Source organism: Humulus lupulus, chromosome X (genome assembly GCF_963169125.1).
Source record: "Humulus lupulus chromosome X, drHumLupu1.1, whole genome shotgun sequence".
In the NCBI taxonomy this organism is placed as follows: domain Eukaryota; kingdom Viridiplantae; phylum Streptophyta; class Magnoliopsida; order Rosales; family Cannabaceae; genus Humulus; species Humulus lupulus.
The window spans coordinates 26,053,383-26,067,978 of record NC_084802.1 but is presented as its reverse complement, the minus strand read 5'-3'; the positions used below and the strand labels follow the sequence as shown (position 1 = coordinate 26,067,978).

Below are 14,596 nucleotides of genomic sequence, written 5' to 3'. Positions count from 1 at the left end.
GGAAAACAATCCTTGGGGAAGGCTTTATTCAGATCGGAGAAGTCAATGCAGGTCCGCCATTTCCCGTTGGGCTTTGGAACTAGCACGGGGTTGGCGACCCAAATCGAAAATTTGTCTTCACGGATAAAGCCACATTTTTTGAGTCGGGACACTTCTTCTTCTAGGGCTTTAGCTCGGGTCGTTCCTAGACGTCTTTGCTTCTGAGACTTGGCAGGAACGCTTTTATCCAGGTGGAGCGTGTGCATGATAACACTCGGGCTAATCCCTACCATGTCCTCGTGCGACCATGCGAATACATCTAAATTAGCCCGGAGAAACGTAATCAGTTCCGTCTTCCTCTTGCTACAGAGGTTTTTCCCGAGCTTGACCATCCATGATGGATTTTGTGGATCAAGGTTCACCTCCTCAAGCTCCTCAATAGCCTGGAGCTCGGACCTGTCTTCGCCTATTCGGGGGTCAATGTCCCCACTAAGGGCGACACTTTCCCCCTTCGCGTTTTGAGGTTTTTCAATCTCAGGAGCCGCCAAGGGTTCCTGGGATTCCTCTTCACTCAGAATGGCCATAGCTAGCTGCCCGGGTTTAGATTTTCCCTTCATGGAGATGCTGTAGCATTCCTTGGCAGCGAGCTAATCGCCCTTGATGGTGCAGATTCCTGTTGAAGTAGGGAATTTCATGGCGAGGTGTCGAATGGAAGTGATAGCCTCGAAAGCTATGAGTGTAGGTCGGCCCAAAATGGCGTTGTAGGCCGCGGAGCAGTCAATGACCACGAACTCGAGTAGTTTAGAGACTGTCCGAGACTCTTCTCCTAGGGTGATCACCAGCTCGATTGTCCCTATCGCTGCTGATCCTTCTCCCGAAAAGCCATACAGCATCATGGAGGTTGCCTTAAGATCGGCGACAGTCAGACCCATCTTCTCTAAGGTGGATCGGAATAAAAGGTTCACCGAACTCCCATTGTCTATCAGCACCCTTCTTACTTTCCGGTTGGCGAGCTGGACTGCTACAACCAAGGGATCATTGTGAGGGAACTGGACATGGCCTGCATCTTCCTCCGTAAAAGTGATCGGTTGCTTCTCTAACCGTTGCTGTTTTGACTGATGCTGCTCCGGGACGAACTCCACTCCGTTGTGAGCTTTTAGTTCATTCACGTATCTCTTCTGGGCGCCTCTGCTCGTGCCAGCCATGTGCGGGCCTCTAGAGTTGGTGGATATCTCTCCTCCGACCACGGGAGGAGGGACGTCCTGATCTATCCGAGTCCCGGGCTGACTGGCTGGGGCGTCTGGAGCAGGCCGACTCGCTGGGACCCTTTTCCGTGAGTATTGAGCCAAGGGGCCTGCTCGGATGAGAGTCTCTATCTCATCTTTGAGATGCCTGCAATCGTCGGTATTGTGTCCGACGTCGTTATGAAAACGGCAGAATTTGGAAGTGTCTCTCTTTCCCTTATGGTTTTTCAATGGTTCCGGCCTCTTCCAGGGGACCCGAGTAGAGTTGGCGAGGAAGATACTTTCCCTGGACTGGGTGAGTTTGGTATATGTCGTGAACACGGGCTTGAACTTGTCTACAGACTTATTCTTCTTTTGGCCGTGTTGATTGTTTTCACCATTCCCCTTTCTTTTGCTTCCGCCGGGCTGGTTATTCTGTGTGACGTCTGGGGTCGCTACCACGACCTCCGTCCCCACTCCAGCGGGCTGCTCGGTGTGGCGTGCTACCCCTTTGGCACACCCACATGGGGCCATTTTGTAATGAGCATGCCTTGGTGCTTGATCATTAGTCAAGTCTTGCACCAAGCAACCTCATGGGATAGGGTAGTGGCAGTTTTGTAATATTGCATATGTCTCCCAGACAAAAATCATATATGTTCCTGGGAAGACTTTATTTCCCTAGAAGGCTCCTTAGGGGGAGGTGACCTGGTGACTTAGGGAAGCACCATGGCCATCAGCAGATAGGGGCTAAAGCTGTGTACTCCCTTGCCCTATCAAGGCTATATATTAATGAAATAACATTTATCCATACTTGTCCCTGTGTGCGTCCTTGTTGCTTATGTGTTACTTGTTTGTTACCTTCGTTGGGCCATTGTGTGCCACTTGCCTTGTTGTGTTCTTTGTGTTGTGTGGACGTTCCTAGGAATGACTTGCTTTGTGCTTGCTCATACTTCGTTATCGCCCGTTGCATGTCCGAGATGTGTATGTGGCTAACCGCTGAGTTTGTTTGCCTGTAGGTGTGTGTTGTAGGCTAACTTGCTAGCTTGAAGATTCTGCAAGTGCCGCACGTTCCGTCTAGTTGGAATACCCAAATAGCCGGCCCGTGACAGTTGGTATCAGAGCCAAGTTAGAAAGCGCTTGGCAAAAACACACTATGGTGAGCAACACTCAGAGGATCGAAGCTCTTGAGAAGCGAGTAGGGGAACTAGATGGCCTGGACGAGAGGGTCAGGGATCTTTCCTCTGCAAGTCAGGACTCGGGTTCGTCTGATGCAAACAATCGCATAGCTGCGTTGGAGAAGGAGAATGATGTTCTTCTATCCAGAATTATCGCGTTGGAGAAAAGAAACACTCCAACAAGTACTTCTGTTTCCCCTCGGTGGGAAGAGCGCATCACGGCAGTGGAGCGCATGCTAAAGGAACAAGAAGTTTCAATAAATGACACGACGGAAGATTGCAGGGAGGCAGTCGGTGTGCTCAGAGAAGAAATGGCTGAGCTATCTGCCAAGGTAAACCTGACCATGCGAGCGGTTGGGAATGCCCCTGCAACAGGGCCGATAGGTATGGAATATGGCCGAGCCAAAGTACCCGAGCCGAGGCCCTATAATGGGGCCAGAGATGCAAAGGATTTGGAGAATTTCCTCTTTGACATGGAACATTACTTTAGAGTCGTGCGGGCCGATTCGGAAGATGGAAAGGTCGCCATGGCTACCATGTATTTGTCGGGGGATGCCAAGGTGTGGTGGAGGACCAAGTATGATGATATAGAGAATGGCAGGTGTACTATCACATCTTGGGCGGACCTGAAGAGGGAATAAAAGACGCAGTTTCTGCCAGAAAATGTAGCTTACATAGCTCGTCGCCAGTTGCGAGAGCTTAAACAAGTCGGGACAGTCCAAGAGTATGTAAAGAGATTTTCGGGACTGATGCTCAATATTAAAGACATGTCCGAAGTGGACAGGCTCTTCTGCTTCCTCGAGGGATTGAAACTGTGGGCTAAGCAAGAACTTCAAAGACAGCGGGTGACCGATCTGGCCACCGCTCAAGCTGCTGCCGAACGCTTAACAGACTACACTCCAGAGAGTAGCCTGCCGAAAAGGGCTACCCCTCCAGCCAGCTCAAGTAGCGCCGGGAGTAAGAAGTCTGGGAAGTCCTGGCAGGGTAAGAGTGGGGGAGAGAAGAGGACAGCTGAGTCCAATTCTTCCAGTGGGACAGATGCTGCTGTAGGGAAGAAGCCGCTAGCTTGTTGGATTTGCAAAGGCCCACACAAGTCGGCAGTTTGCCAATTCTGGGGCAAGCTGAATGCCCTCATCGGCCAAGAACAACAGGGTGAAGGAGAAGAGGAAGAAGAAGAGTACGCGCACATGGGCGCTGTCCGCCTGTTGAACGCTCTCAAGAAGCATGGCGAGAAAGGGAAGAAGACCCTGGGGAAAGGGCTAATGTTCGTGGATGCCGCTATCAATGGCAAGCTTGCCAAAAGCGTGATGATTGATACTGGCGCCACCCACAACTTCATCTCTGAACTCGAAGCAAAGCGACTGGGACTAAAGCTGGAGAAAGATGCAGGCCGCATGAAGGCGGTCAACTCCAAAGCCTTGGCCACAACTGGTGTGGCTAAAGGGGTAAAAGTGAAAATCGACACGTGGGAAGGACAAACTGATTTGGTGGTCGTCCATATGGACGACTTCGATGTAGTTTTGGGAATGGACTTTCTAACCGAGAAAGGTGCCATTCCAATTCCTGCCACTGGAAGCTTACTCATAATGGGAGAGACTCCTTCAATGGTACCTGCAAAGGTGAAACCACCCCCTGCTGTGAAGCTTCTATCAGCTTTACAGTTCAAGAAGGGTGTGAGGAAGCAAGAGCTCACTTATGTAGCTGTACCCACCGTGTTCGAAGAAGTAGTGGAAGAAATTGTTCCACTAGAAATTACGAGGGTCTTAAAGGTGTATGGGGATGTGATGCCAGATAAACTACCCAAAGCCTTGCCACCAAAGAGGGGGATTGATCACCAGATAGAGCTGGTGCCCGGGGCGAAACCTCCAACAAAAGCGCCATACAGAATGGCACCCCCTGAGCTAGAAGAATTGAGGAAGCAATTAAAAGAGCTATTGGAGGCAGGCTTCATCAGACCATCGAAGGCACCATATGGCGCACCGGTGCTATTCCAGAAGAAGCACGATGGGAGCTTGAGACTGTGCATCGACTATAGGGCTCTCAATAAGGTGACAGTTCGCAACACATACCCCATTCCTCTAATCGCTGATTTGTTCGACCAGCTAAGTGGAGCCAAATACTTCACGAAGTTGGACTTGAGATCGGGCTATTATCAGGTGAGGATTGCAGATGGGGATGAACCAAAGACTACGTGTGTTACTCGATACGGAGCATTTGAGTTTCGAGTAATGCCGTTTGGGTTGACAAATGCACCTGCTACCTTCTGCACACTAATGAACCAAGTATTCCACGAGTATCTAGATAAGTTCGTGGTGGTGTACTTGGATGACATCGTGGTTTATAGCGCCTCGATTGAAGAGCATCAAGAACACTTGGCTCAAGTGTTTCAGAAGTTGAGAGAGAACCAGCTATATGTGAAGCGAGAGAAATGCTCGTTCGCACAGGAGAGCATCAAGTTCTTAGGCCACGTGGTGGAACGTGGCCGTATTCGTATGGATCTGGAGAAGGTGAGGGCAATCCAGGAATGGAAAGCCCCCACAAACGTGAAAGAACTCCGCTCCTTCTTGGGCCTAGCCAACTACTATAGACGATTTGTGGACGGCTACTCAAGAAGGGCGACACCCTTGACCGAGCTTCTGAAAAAGGGTGTGACTTGGGCGTGGACTGACAAGTGTGCTGAAGCGTTCAGGAGTTTGAAAGAAGCCATGATGAAGGATCCTGTTCTTGCCTTGCCAACTATTAGCAAGCCCTTCGAAGTACAGACAGATGCATCAGATTATGCTCTGGGAGGGGTACTAGTACAAGAGGACCACCCGGTTGCATACGAAAGTCGCAAGCTGTCTGAAGCTGAGAGGAGGTATACTGCCCAGGAGAAGGAGCTCCTCGCAGTTATACATTGCTTGCGAGTGTGGAGGCATTACTTGCTGGGGTCAAAGTTTGTGGTGAAGACGGATAATGCAGCTGTGAGTCATTTCCTTACTCAGCCGAAGCTGACCCCTAAGCAGGCTCGATGGCAGGAGTTTGTGGCGGAATTCGACTTCCGTTTTGAGCACAGGGCAGGACGCTTGAACCAGGCAGCTGACGCCTTGAGTCGCAAAGCGGAGTTGGCGACTCTAAAGATCATGGCTAGTTTATCGGCTAGCGTGGTGAACACTCCACTCAAGGAACGCATTAAAGAAAACCTAGAGAAAGACCCAGTTGTCAGGACCATCCTGAAGCTCGTAAAAGAAGGCAAGACTCGCCAGTTCTGGGTGGAGGATGACCTTCTGTGGGCTAAAGGGGGGCGCTTGTATGTTCCAAAAGCTGGAGATTTGTGAAGGACATTACTAAGCGAGTGTCATGACACTCTGTGGGTAGGCCATCCAGGGTGGCAGAGAACCCATGCCCTCTTGAAGCAGGGATACTACTGGCCACAAATGCGGGACGATGTAGTGGAGTACACCAAGACCTGTCTGGTCTGCCAACAAGACAAGGTCAATAGGAACAAGACACCTGGGTTGTTGGAGCCCTTGCGAGTCCCAAGCCGACCGTGGGAGAGCGTGTCGCTTGACTTTATCACCAGCCTTCCGAAGACAGGAGATTTAAGTGCGATCTTGGTGGTCGTGGATAGATTCTCGAAGTATGCAACATTCATCCCAGTGTCGAAGTACTGTTCGGCAGAAGAGACAGCCAGAAAATTTTTCAAACATATTGTCAAATATTGGGGAGTGCCCCAGAACATAGTCAGTGACCGAGATGGAAGATTCACGGGGACGTTTTGGTCCGAATTATTCAATCTCTTGGGGTCACAACTGAATATTTCCTCGAGCTACCATCCGCAGACAGATGGGCAGACATAAAGATTCAACGGGATGTTAGAAGAGTACTTGCGCCACTTTGTCAATGCCAATCAGAAGAATTGGCCGCAACTACTCGATGTAGCTTAATTTTGTTTCAACTCTCAAAAGAGTTCTTCGTCGAATAAGAGCCCTTTTGAAGTTGTTAATGGACAGCAACCACTGTTACCCCACACAGTGGACGAATATCGCGGTCGGAACCCGCGAGCCTTTCACTTCACCAAAGACTGGAAGAAGACAACAGAGATTGCCCGAGCTTATCTAGAGAAAGCCTCAAGAAGAATGAAGAAGTGGGCAGATCAGAAGCACAGACCACTGGAGTTCAAAGCAGGTGACTTAGTGTTAATCAAGCTGCGGCCCGAACAGTTGAGATTCCGAGGGGACAAAGACATCAGACTCGTCTGCAAGTACGAGGGTCCAGTCTCAGTCATCTCAAAAGTTGGCCTAACTTCATACAAAGTCGACCTACCCGCTTGGATGAAGATACACCCAGTCCTTCACGTCAGCAACTTGAAGCCGTATCATGAAGATCCAGCCAATCCAGAGCGCAACCAGTCAACCAGAGGAGGAGTCAGTGTTCAGCCAAGGAGCAAGCGTCAACCTGAAGAAATCCTGGCGGAAAGAACGGTCACCACTGACCGTAAAAAGCATAAGGAATATCTGGTAAAATGGAAGGGGCTCGCTGATGAAGAAATCAGCTGGGAAAGGGCGGAAGACTTGAAGAAGCTCACGCAGAAGATTGAAGATCTACAAGCTACTTCGTCGAGGGCGCCGAAAGATTAAGTGGGGGAGAGTGTGGCGTGCTGCCCCTTTGGCACACCCACATGGGGCCATTTTGTAATGAGCATGCCTTGGTGCTTGATCATTAGTCAAGTCTTGCACCAAGCAACCTCATGGGATAGGGTAGTGGCAGTTTTGTAATATTGCATATGTTTCCCAGACAAAAATCATATATGTTCCTGGGAAGACTTTATTTCCCTAGAAGGCTCCTTAGGGGGAGGTGACCTGGTGACTTAGAGAAGCACCATGGCCATCAGCAGATAGGGGCCAAAGCTGTGTACTCCCTTGCCCTATCAAGGCTATATATTAATGAAATAACATTTATCCATACTTGTCCCTGTGTGCGTCCTTGTTGCTTATGTGTTACTTGTTTGTTACCTTCGTTGGGCCATTGTGTGCCACTTGCCTTGTTGTGTGCTTTGTGTTGTGTGGACGTTCCTAGGAATGACTTGCTTTGTGCTTGCTCATACTTCGTTATCGCCCGTTGCATGTCCGAGATGTGTATGTGGCTAACCGCTGAGTTTGTTTGCCTGTAGGTGTGTGTTGTAGGCTGACTTGCTAGCTTGAAGAGTCTGCAAGTGCCGCACGTTCCGTCTAGTTGGAATACTCAAATAGCCGGCCCGTGACACTCGGGAACCTGGCTGGTTCCCGTGGCTGAGGCTTTGACTTCTTCCAAATTTATCCATTCTTGGGCTCTATTAAGGAATTCGTTGACCGAACTGAATCCCTTCTTTTGTATATCCTTCCAAAGATCTCCTCCAACAAGTATTCCGGTTCTCATGGCCATGAGCTTGGAGCTTTCATCCGCGTCCCTAGCTCGGGCAGCGAAGTTCGCGAATCTGCTCAGGTAGGCCTTCAGTGTCTCGCCGGGCTGCTATCTCACATTGGCCAGGGAGTCGGCCTGAACACAGGCGGCCTGGGAGGCGTGGAATGCCCTTTTGAAGTCAGCTGAGAAGGTCTTCCAGGAGCTGATCGATTGTCTTTTACTTTGCTTGAACCACTGTCTGGCAGGTCCGATCAGTGTGGAGGGGAAGATCAAGCATCTCAGCTCTGGGCCAATATTATGGGCCATCATTAGGGTGTTGAACATCCCTAAATGGTCCGACGGATCTCCGTCCCCGTTGAACTTCGACAAGTGAGGCATACGGAAGCCAGATGGGTATGCCGTCGCTGCTATGTTGGGGGCGAAGAGTTCCATCTCGTCTCCCGAATCATATTCGTCTTTTTCTTTTTCTGATAGGAGCTTCCTCATCAATTCCTCCATCTGAGTTAGGCGCTCGAGGGTTTGGTCCTGAGATCCTTGGTTATTCCGGGGCTGCTCAACAGCTCCGGATCCATTGTACATATTAGGTGGGTTATTGCCCCTCCTATCTTGAGATAGGTTGTTTGGGACATTCCCTCCGTTACGTACTTTGGATCGGGCCCCCCCCGAGCGAGCCTGACTACCATCTCTAGCTCGACCCTCTCTGTGAGAGTTGAGGTGATCCCAAAGGTCGCCTCCCTGGGTGGTCTGTTGACTTTGTGCCGAACTTAATCGCTGACGCAGGTCTCCTCCAGAGAGATCACTCCGGCGACTGCCGGTCCAATGACTCCGGCTGGATAGGCTGACGTCGCGGGCCCTCCCCGGATCTCCTTCGGGAATTTCCTTGAGCTCTCCTGGACGTCCTCGAGGATGGTTGAGAGCTAGGAGTCGACGTCCTAATCGAACGGCTGTACTGCCGTTGTCCAGTCCCAGGCATTTCCCCGAAGTTTGCGTCTCGATGGTGCGATGAAGGGGTGGAGTTGGCTGCTGGAAGTCTATCCGAATGGCTATGCCTGGACCGATTACCCCGGCGAGACTTAGGAGACTCACCTTGCCTCTCTCCAATGTTAACGTTGGTTGTGAGAGGGGGTAGTTGAGCCAGGATATCCTGGATTTGCTGACTAGCTGTTGCTAACTGGCTCCTCAGCTGAGCGTTCTCCATCTCCACCATAGTATAATAACACGGGTTCGGATTAGGTGGCCGGGGCGCCGAACTACCAGTATCGTCTTGGCCCGCCGACTGCTTTCCTGGCCGCTGCTGGACTTCAGGAATTTGTTCATCAGGGATGGCGGTATGCTGAGCCTCCTGCCCATCATGTTGTTCTATCTCGTTGCCATGCCTGGATCGAGTAGTCACCATAGTTGGATGTTTGCAGCAGCACTAATCGAACTTGCTCTCAATGAAAGCACCAAACTGTTGACGCGGTTCTTCGGCAACAGGTAATTAAGAGAAAGAGAGGAAGGGATTAGCGCTGAATGTAGAACTGTAACAGATATAAGATCTTAGTGAATGAAATAGGTGACTCAAGACACGTTTTTAAGTGGTTCAAAGGTTAAAATCCTTCTACTCCACTAGTCAATATTATTGATATATTCTGGGTATTTGGTTACAAAGTATATCTCTCCAGAGACTATTTTTTCCCAACCCTTATCAACTCCCAGGGTCTCCATATTTATAGGAGAAGGCACCTGGAAGTTGGTAAGGAGGTCATCCCGTGACCTTCTTATTTGTCATATCAACTCTGTGACATTCATGATTAATTCCTAAACCTGACACATAAGTATGGTCAAATCGATGGGTAAGGAGATAATGGGCCGCACGGCTCAACCCAGCCGTGGGTGTCTGAACACGCACGTTCTTGCAGCGTGTCCGAGAAGTCAGGGAGATATCGAACACGTGATGTCAGATATATGCACGTTTATCTTGCGTGTGTTGACTTTACAAGGGGTCATAGCCTCCATATCCAGCTCGTACCACGAGCTGTGCATCTGACCCGACCTTCGGCCTTCCGATTCCTTGCTCCAGTCTTGGGAGTCTTGGCGAGTCCTTGAGGATTCCTCGAGCTAAGGGGGGTACGACCTCAAGACAGGAGCTCCGACCTGGGGGATGTTTACGGACTAACCATGATTAGTCCGAAGCTCGGCCTGCTAATCAGCCCGTGGGAAAAACAGGGCGTACAGAGTATATCTAGATAGGCATGCTTGTTTGTGCTGCAATCGATTGTGCGCAATCTAATTATTTGTTATATTTGATTTGAAAGTCCAGCCTAAGGGAGTCGGGACTGATGTTAAGTGTGTTGAACGCAGCCCGGTCTAAGCGTGTCGGGGTCAGCTAAATAACCAAAGGGCTCGGCCTAAGGGCGTCGGGCCTGAACGTTCCTAAATAAACAGAAATACCTATTTGCACTTGACTCACTGTGCTAAATGTTATGATTGAATTATATGTTGAACTGAGCAGATTATTATTATTGTTGCCTAGCTTATTGATTGTGACCTGTTGTTATTGAATTGAACGATTTAAGTGTACAGTTTATATATTGTTGTTCGTTTGTATTTGTGAATTAAGTTTTCTTGCTAAGTCTTGGCTCACAGGTGCTACGTAGTGCAGAGAAGGGAAAGGGGAAGCTTGACCAGCCGTGAGTTGGAGAGCTTTAGGGGCGGTGTGTACATCAGCAGCTGCTCGACCGCCATGGCTGAGGGATTGACAGGGACTAGAGCCAAATTGTATTTTTCCACTCAGACTGGCTTCAGTTGTAATTATTTTGAGGGTTGTAATTTCCTTGTAAACACCTTGGTTAGATCTCGTGTACAAACTCTTACTTTTTAATGAAAAACAACTACTTTATGATCAAAATCTTTTAACCCTAACCCGTTAATTACCTTAGTAACACGTTTATGTCTAAATGACTTGATTAGCAAGTCCTGCACTATTTAAAATACAGAATGTAATGGTCTTGGCTATCCAGGACATTACAACGGGTTTTAGGGTTGCGGGTCAAGCGAATTTTCAGATTTTGCAGGTCAAATGTTCACTCCTAGTTCATAGAAACTTCTAAAATGGAAGAAATGTAAATAAATAATCTCTACACTACTAAACTATATGTTTAGACGAAAATAGTGTTATAAAAGAATTAGATTTAATATTTACATATGAATATGAAAAAATTATTACATCTCTTATAATCGTTATATTTTAATATATACATATATTATCATTATTTTTAATTTTGGATACTGAATTGTATCAACATAATTTATTAAAAAAAATATCTACTATCAAACTAATAAAATTTATTAAAAAAATTATCTACTATCAAACTAATAAAAACCCTTTTAAAAAAACTAACTAAAATAACTTGTATTTTACTAAATTATGTATCTTAGATTTAATTTTCCTTGGAAAATGAAAAAAGCATTCCCCTATTTTAAAAATGACGTTATTGTCAAATGAAACTGACTTTTGGAAAAAAGCTAGAAGCTACCTTTCTTAGGAAGTAATTTGGGTTTCTAGTAATTGAGAAGAAGACCTCAATAGTCAAAACCACTCTTTCTTAGACTCAACTTTCATTTTGACATCCCATACCCTGCCAAGTTTCTAGGATTTTGCTTCTTCAAAAACCCCAGTTCCAAAGAGGTAATCTCTTTTTCGTTGTATTGTTTTAAGTCAAGTCATTGATACTTGTGGATTTCGTTTATAGTTTTAGTTGGTTTTTTAAGGCATAAATAATTTTGGATTTTGTTCTATAATTTTCTCAAGCTCTTTGTAGATAGATTGGTGATCTTGATATAGATTTAGAATATCAAATGAGTTATTAAGTATAAATTCAGCTACAAAAAATAAAGAAGTTAAAAAAAGAAAAGAAAAGTGGTATGGAATTGCAGAAGAGAAAGGAATAGAGTGAAAAGTTTGATTGAAAACAGAAGAAAGTGATGAACTTGTAAAGAAATTTTAGTGCCTAAGCTTCAAGTGACATTATTTATTGAATTGTACAATTCTTTAACTTCAATTTGTGTTTTGAAAAATGGTTTCAGTAACTGATGATGGACAAAACTAAGAATTATGAAATGGGTAAAGCGAAAAAGGAAGAACAGACCAAGCAAAGGAAGTTTGAGGATATATTAAACAAGCTAACTCCCCAGAATTTTGAAGAGCTGTTTGAGCAAGTGAAAGATGTTAATATTGATAATGCTGGCACACTTCGTGGTGTTGTTGCACAGATCTATGACAAAGCTCTTATGGAGCCTACTTTCTGTGAGATGTGTGCTAACTTTTGCTTTCATCTTTCTGGAGAGTTGCCTGATTTTAGTGAAGATAATGAGAAGATAACTTTTAAGAGATTACTTATCAATAAGTGCCAGGAGGAATTTGAGAGAGGAGAAAGAGAGCAAGAGGAAGCCAACAAAGCTAATGAGGAGGGTGAGGAAAGAGAAGAGAAGAGGAATAAGGCAAGGAGACGGATGTTGGGTAATATCCGGTTGATTGGGGAGCTGTACAAGAAGAAAATGTTAACTGAGAGAATAATGCATGAGTGCATTAAAAAACTGTTGGACAGCCAACATCAGACTCCTGATGAGGAAGATGTTGAAGCTTTATGTGAACTGATGAGCACAATTGGGGAGATCATTGACCATCCAAAAGCCAAGAAGCATATGGATGCGTATTTTGATTCGATGGAAACTTTATCAAATCATATGACACTGTCATCCAGGATCAGGTTCATGTTGAAGGACACTATTGATCTCAGAAAGAACAAATGGCAACAAAGGAAGAGGGTTGAAGGGCCAAAGGAGATTCAGGAAATTCATTATCAACAGGCAAAATCAACAGGTATAAGAGGGTCAGCTGTGTTATTCTCTCCCAGTTCTCAGCTGGGCAGTCAGAATGTTCATTTAGATGCAGGACAGCCTTTTGAGGCCATCGCCTTATCAGTTCCCTTAACTCGAAGACCAGTTTGTGATGACGCTAGTACTTCGGTGTCCCAAGGTGGTATTTCTAGAGTAGTGTCCAATAGAGGATCACTTTCACTCCCATTTTCTTCTTTGGCTGATAGTCCAAGGAAGGATGTCATTCTAAGGATGTGGCTTGAAGAACTGCAAGAGAAATCAAAGGCAGCTATTAAAGAATTTTACAGGTTTGTTCATCTGCTATGTATGTTTCTTTTGTTCATCTGCTTATAACTTTTCTTCTTATTGGGTACTCTGTTAATTGTGACTGTCATCAATATAATAGCCTGCAGACCACTGTTTCAATGGTTTGATATTAGTGTACAAAAAAGGGGATAGAAGTGGAACCTTTACTAACTTGTATGGCCATTGATGCTACCCAATAACCCAAGCCAAAAATGGATTGAGATTTTGCAGCTGAAAAGTTATATTTTCTAGATTTTCTAGACATCAATGCACTTGTATCTTTGTCCTTTAATTACTATTCAGTGGAGAATTTACATAAGCATAGTGTTTCTATTTGCTGGACACAGAACTAGAAGTTCTCTTCTATTGGTATCATGTTAGTTATGCAAACATCTATATCTATGCAAGTCTTCATGTTGTACTTAAGTATATTCACTAATTAATGGCTTGGTAGCATTGAAGCCCTTATTGCACATCATACTCTTAAGACTGCCTCATTTGTTATTGTTACATTCAAGATAATGGTATTTTTTTAAAAGATATCTGAGGTTTCAAATAATAGCTGGGGTGTCTTTTTTTCACTTTTTAACATTTTGACTGCATTGTTTAATTGATACAGTACTAGAGATGTGGAGGAAGTTACTCAATTCATTAAAGAGTCAAACTTTCCGAGCTTCCACCCAACCTTGGTATTGGATCACAGACTCTTTTGAGAAAATAGACATGGAAAGAGATCTTCTGGCAAAACTTCTTGTCACTCTTATCAAGTCTCACGCCGATACTTTGTGTCGGTCACAGTTCATTAAAGGGTATGCAAATTTTTATCAATTTAGCATGTATTATTAAAAAACTCGTTGGCTTTCAGTTAGAACATAAGGCTCTTTCTACTACTAATGCTTCTTCTGGGCAGGCTTGAATCTGTTTTGGGAACTTTGGAGAATACCATAATTGATGTCCCTAAAGCACCAGAGTACCTTGGTCAATTGTTAGCCAAAATGATCATGGCAAATGTGACTTCATTGGGAGAGATTGGTCAGTTGATACACAATGGTGGAGAGGAGCCAGGCAATCTTGTAAACACTGGGATTGCAGCTGATGTTCTTGGAAATATCTTGGAGAGTATCAGAAAAAATTATTTCGATTAGATTATCTCAAACTCTAATCTACATTTGGAGACATTCCGACCGTTGAATCCTTTGAAATCAAGGATAGCAATGATCATTGTAATATGTTTGGGAGCTATTAATTATTGTAATGATTGAATTTATATCAGATTTGGAAATGAAATTAAAAAAAATGTAGAGTCCAAATAAATAATGGACCAAAATAGGATAACTCAGAGTATTTTGGTCATATTTGAAAATATTTTGATCTTAGGATCTTTGTTGTTTCTTTTTTTTATAAAAACACAAGGTTCAAAATTGAATTTCTAAAAATGGGTTTAAACCGATAATTGACCAAATTACATAATCCAAAATGTATAAATTTATTTATTTATTTTTAGAATAGATTTAATTTATTTTACTTTAACTTTAGTTTTATTTTATAAAGTTATTATTATTAATACTAAATTAATTAAAAGATTATAATATGGATCAATTAGAATAAAATATGTATTAGTGTGATTTTTTCAAATAATTTAATATAATATTACTTATAATTGAACAATTT

General features: G+C 45.0%; 1 protein-coding gene across 1 annotated transcript; it reads left to right on the top strand.

The window, feature by feature from the left end:
* The first annotated feature begins 11,277 nt into the window (after positions 1-11,277).
* Positions 11,278-14,301, top strand: LOC133803434 (eukaryotic translation initiation factor 4G-like). Its single transcript, XM_062241482.1, has 4 exons — positions 11,278-11,429; positions 11,828-12,927; positions 13,545-13,734; positions 13,836-14,301. The coding sequence occupies exons 2-3, from the start codon at positions 11,834-11,836 to the stop codon at positions 13,636-13,638; spliced, it is 1,188 nt and encodes a 395-aa protein (XP_062097466.1). The 5' UTR covers positions 11,278-11,429; positions 11,828-11,833; the 3' UTR covers positions 13,639-13,734; positions 13,836-14,301.
* Positions 14,302-14,596: the final 295 nt, after the last annotated feature.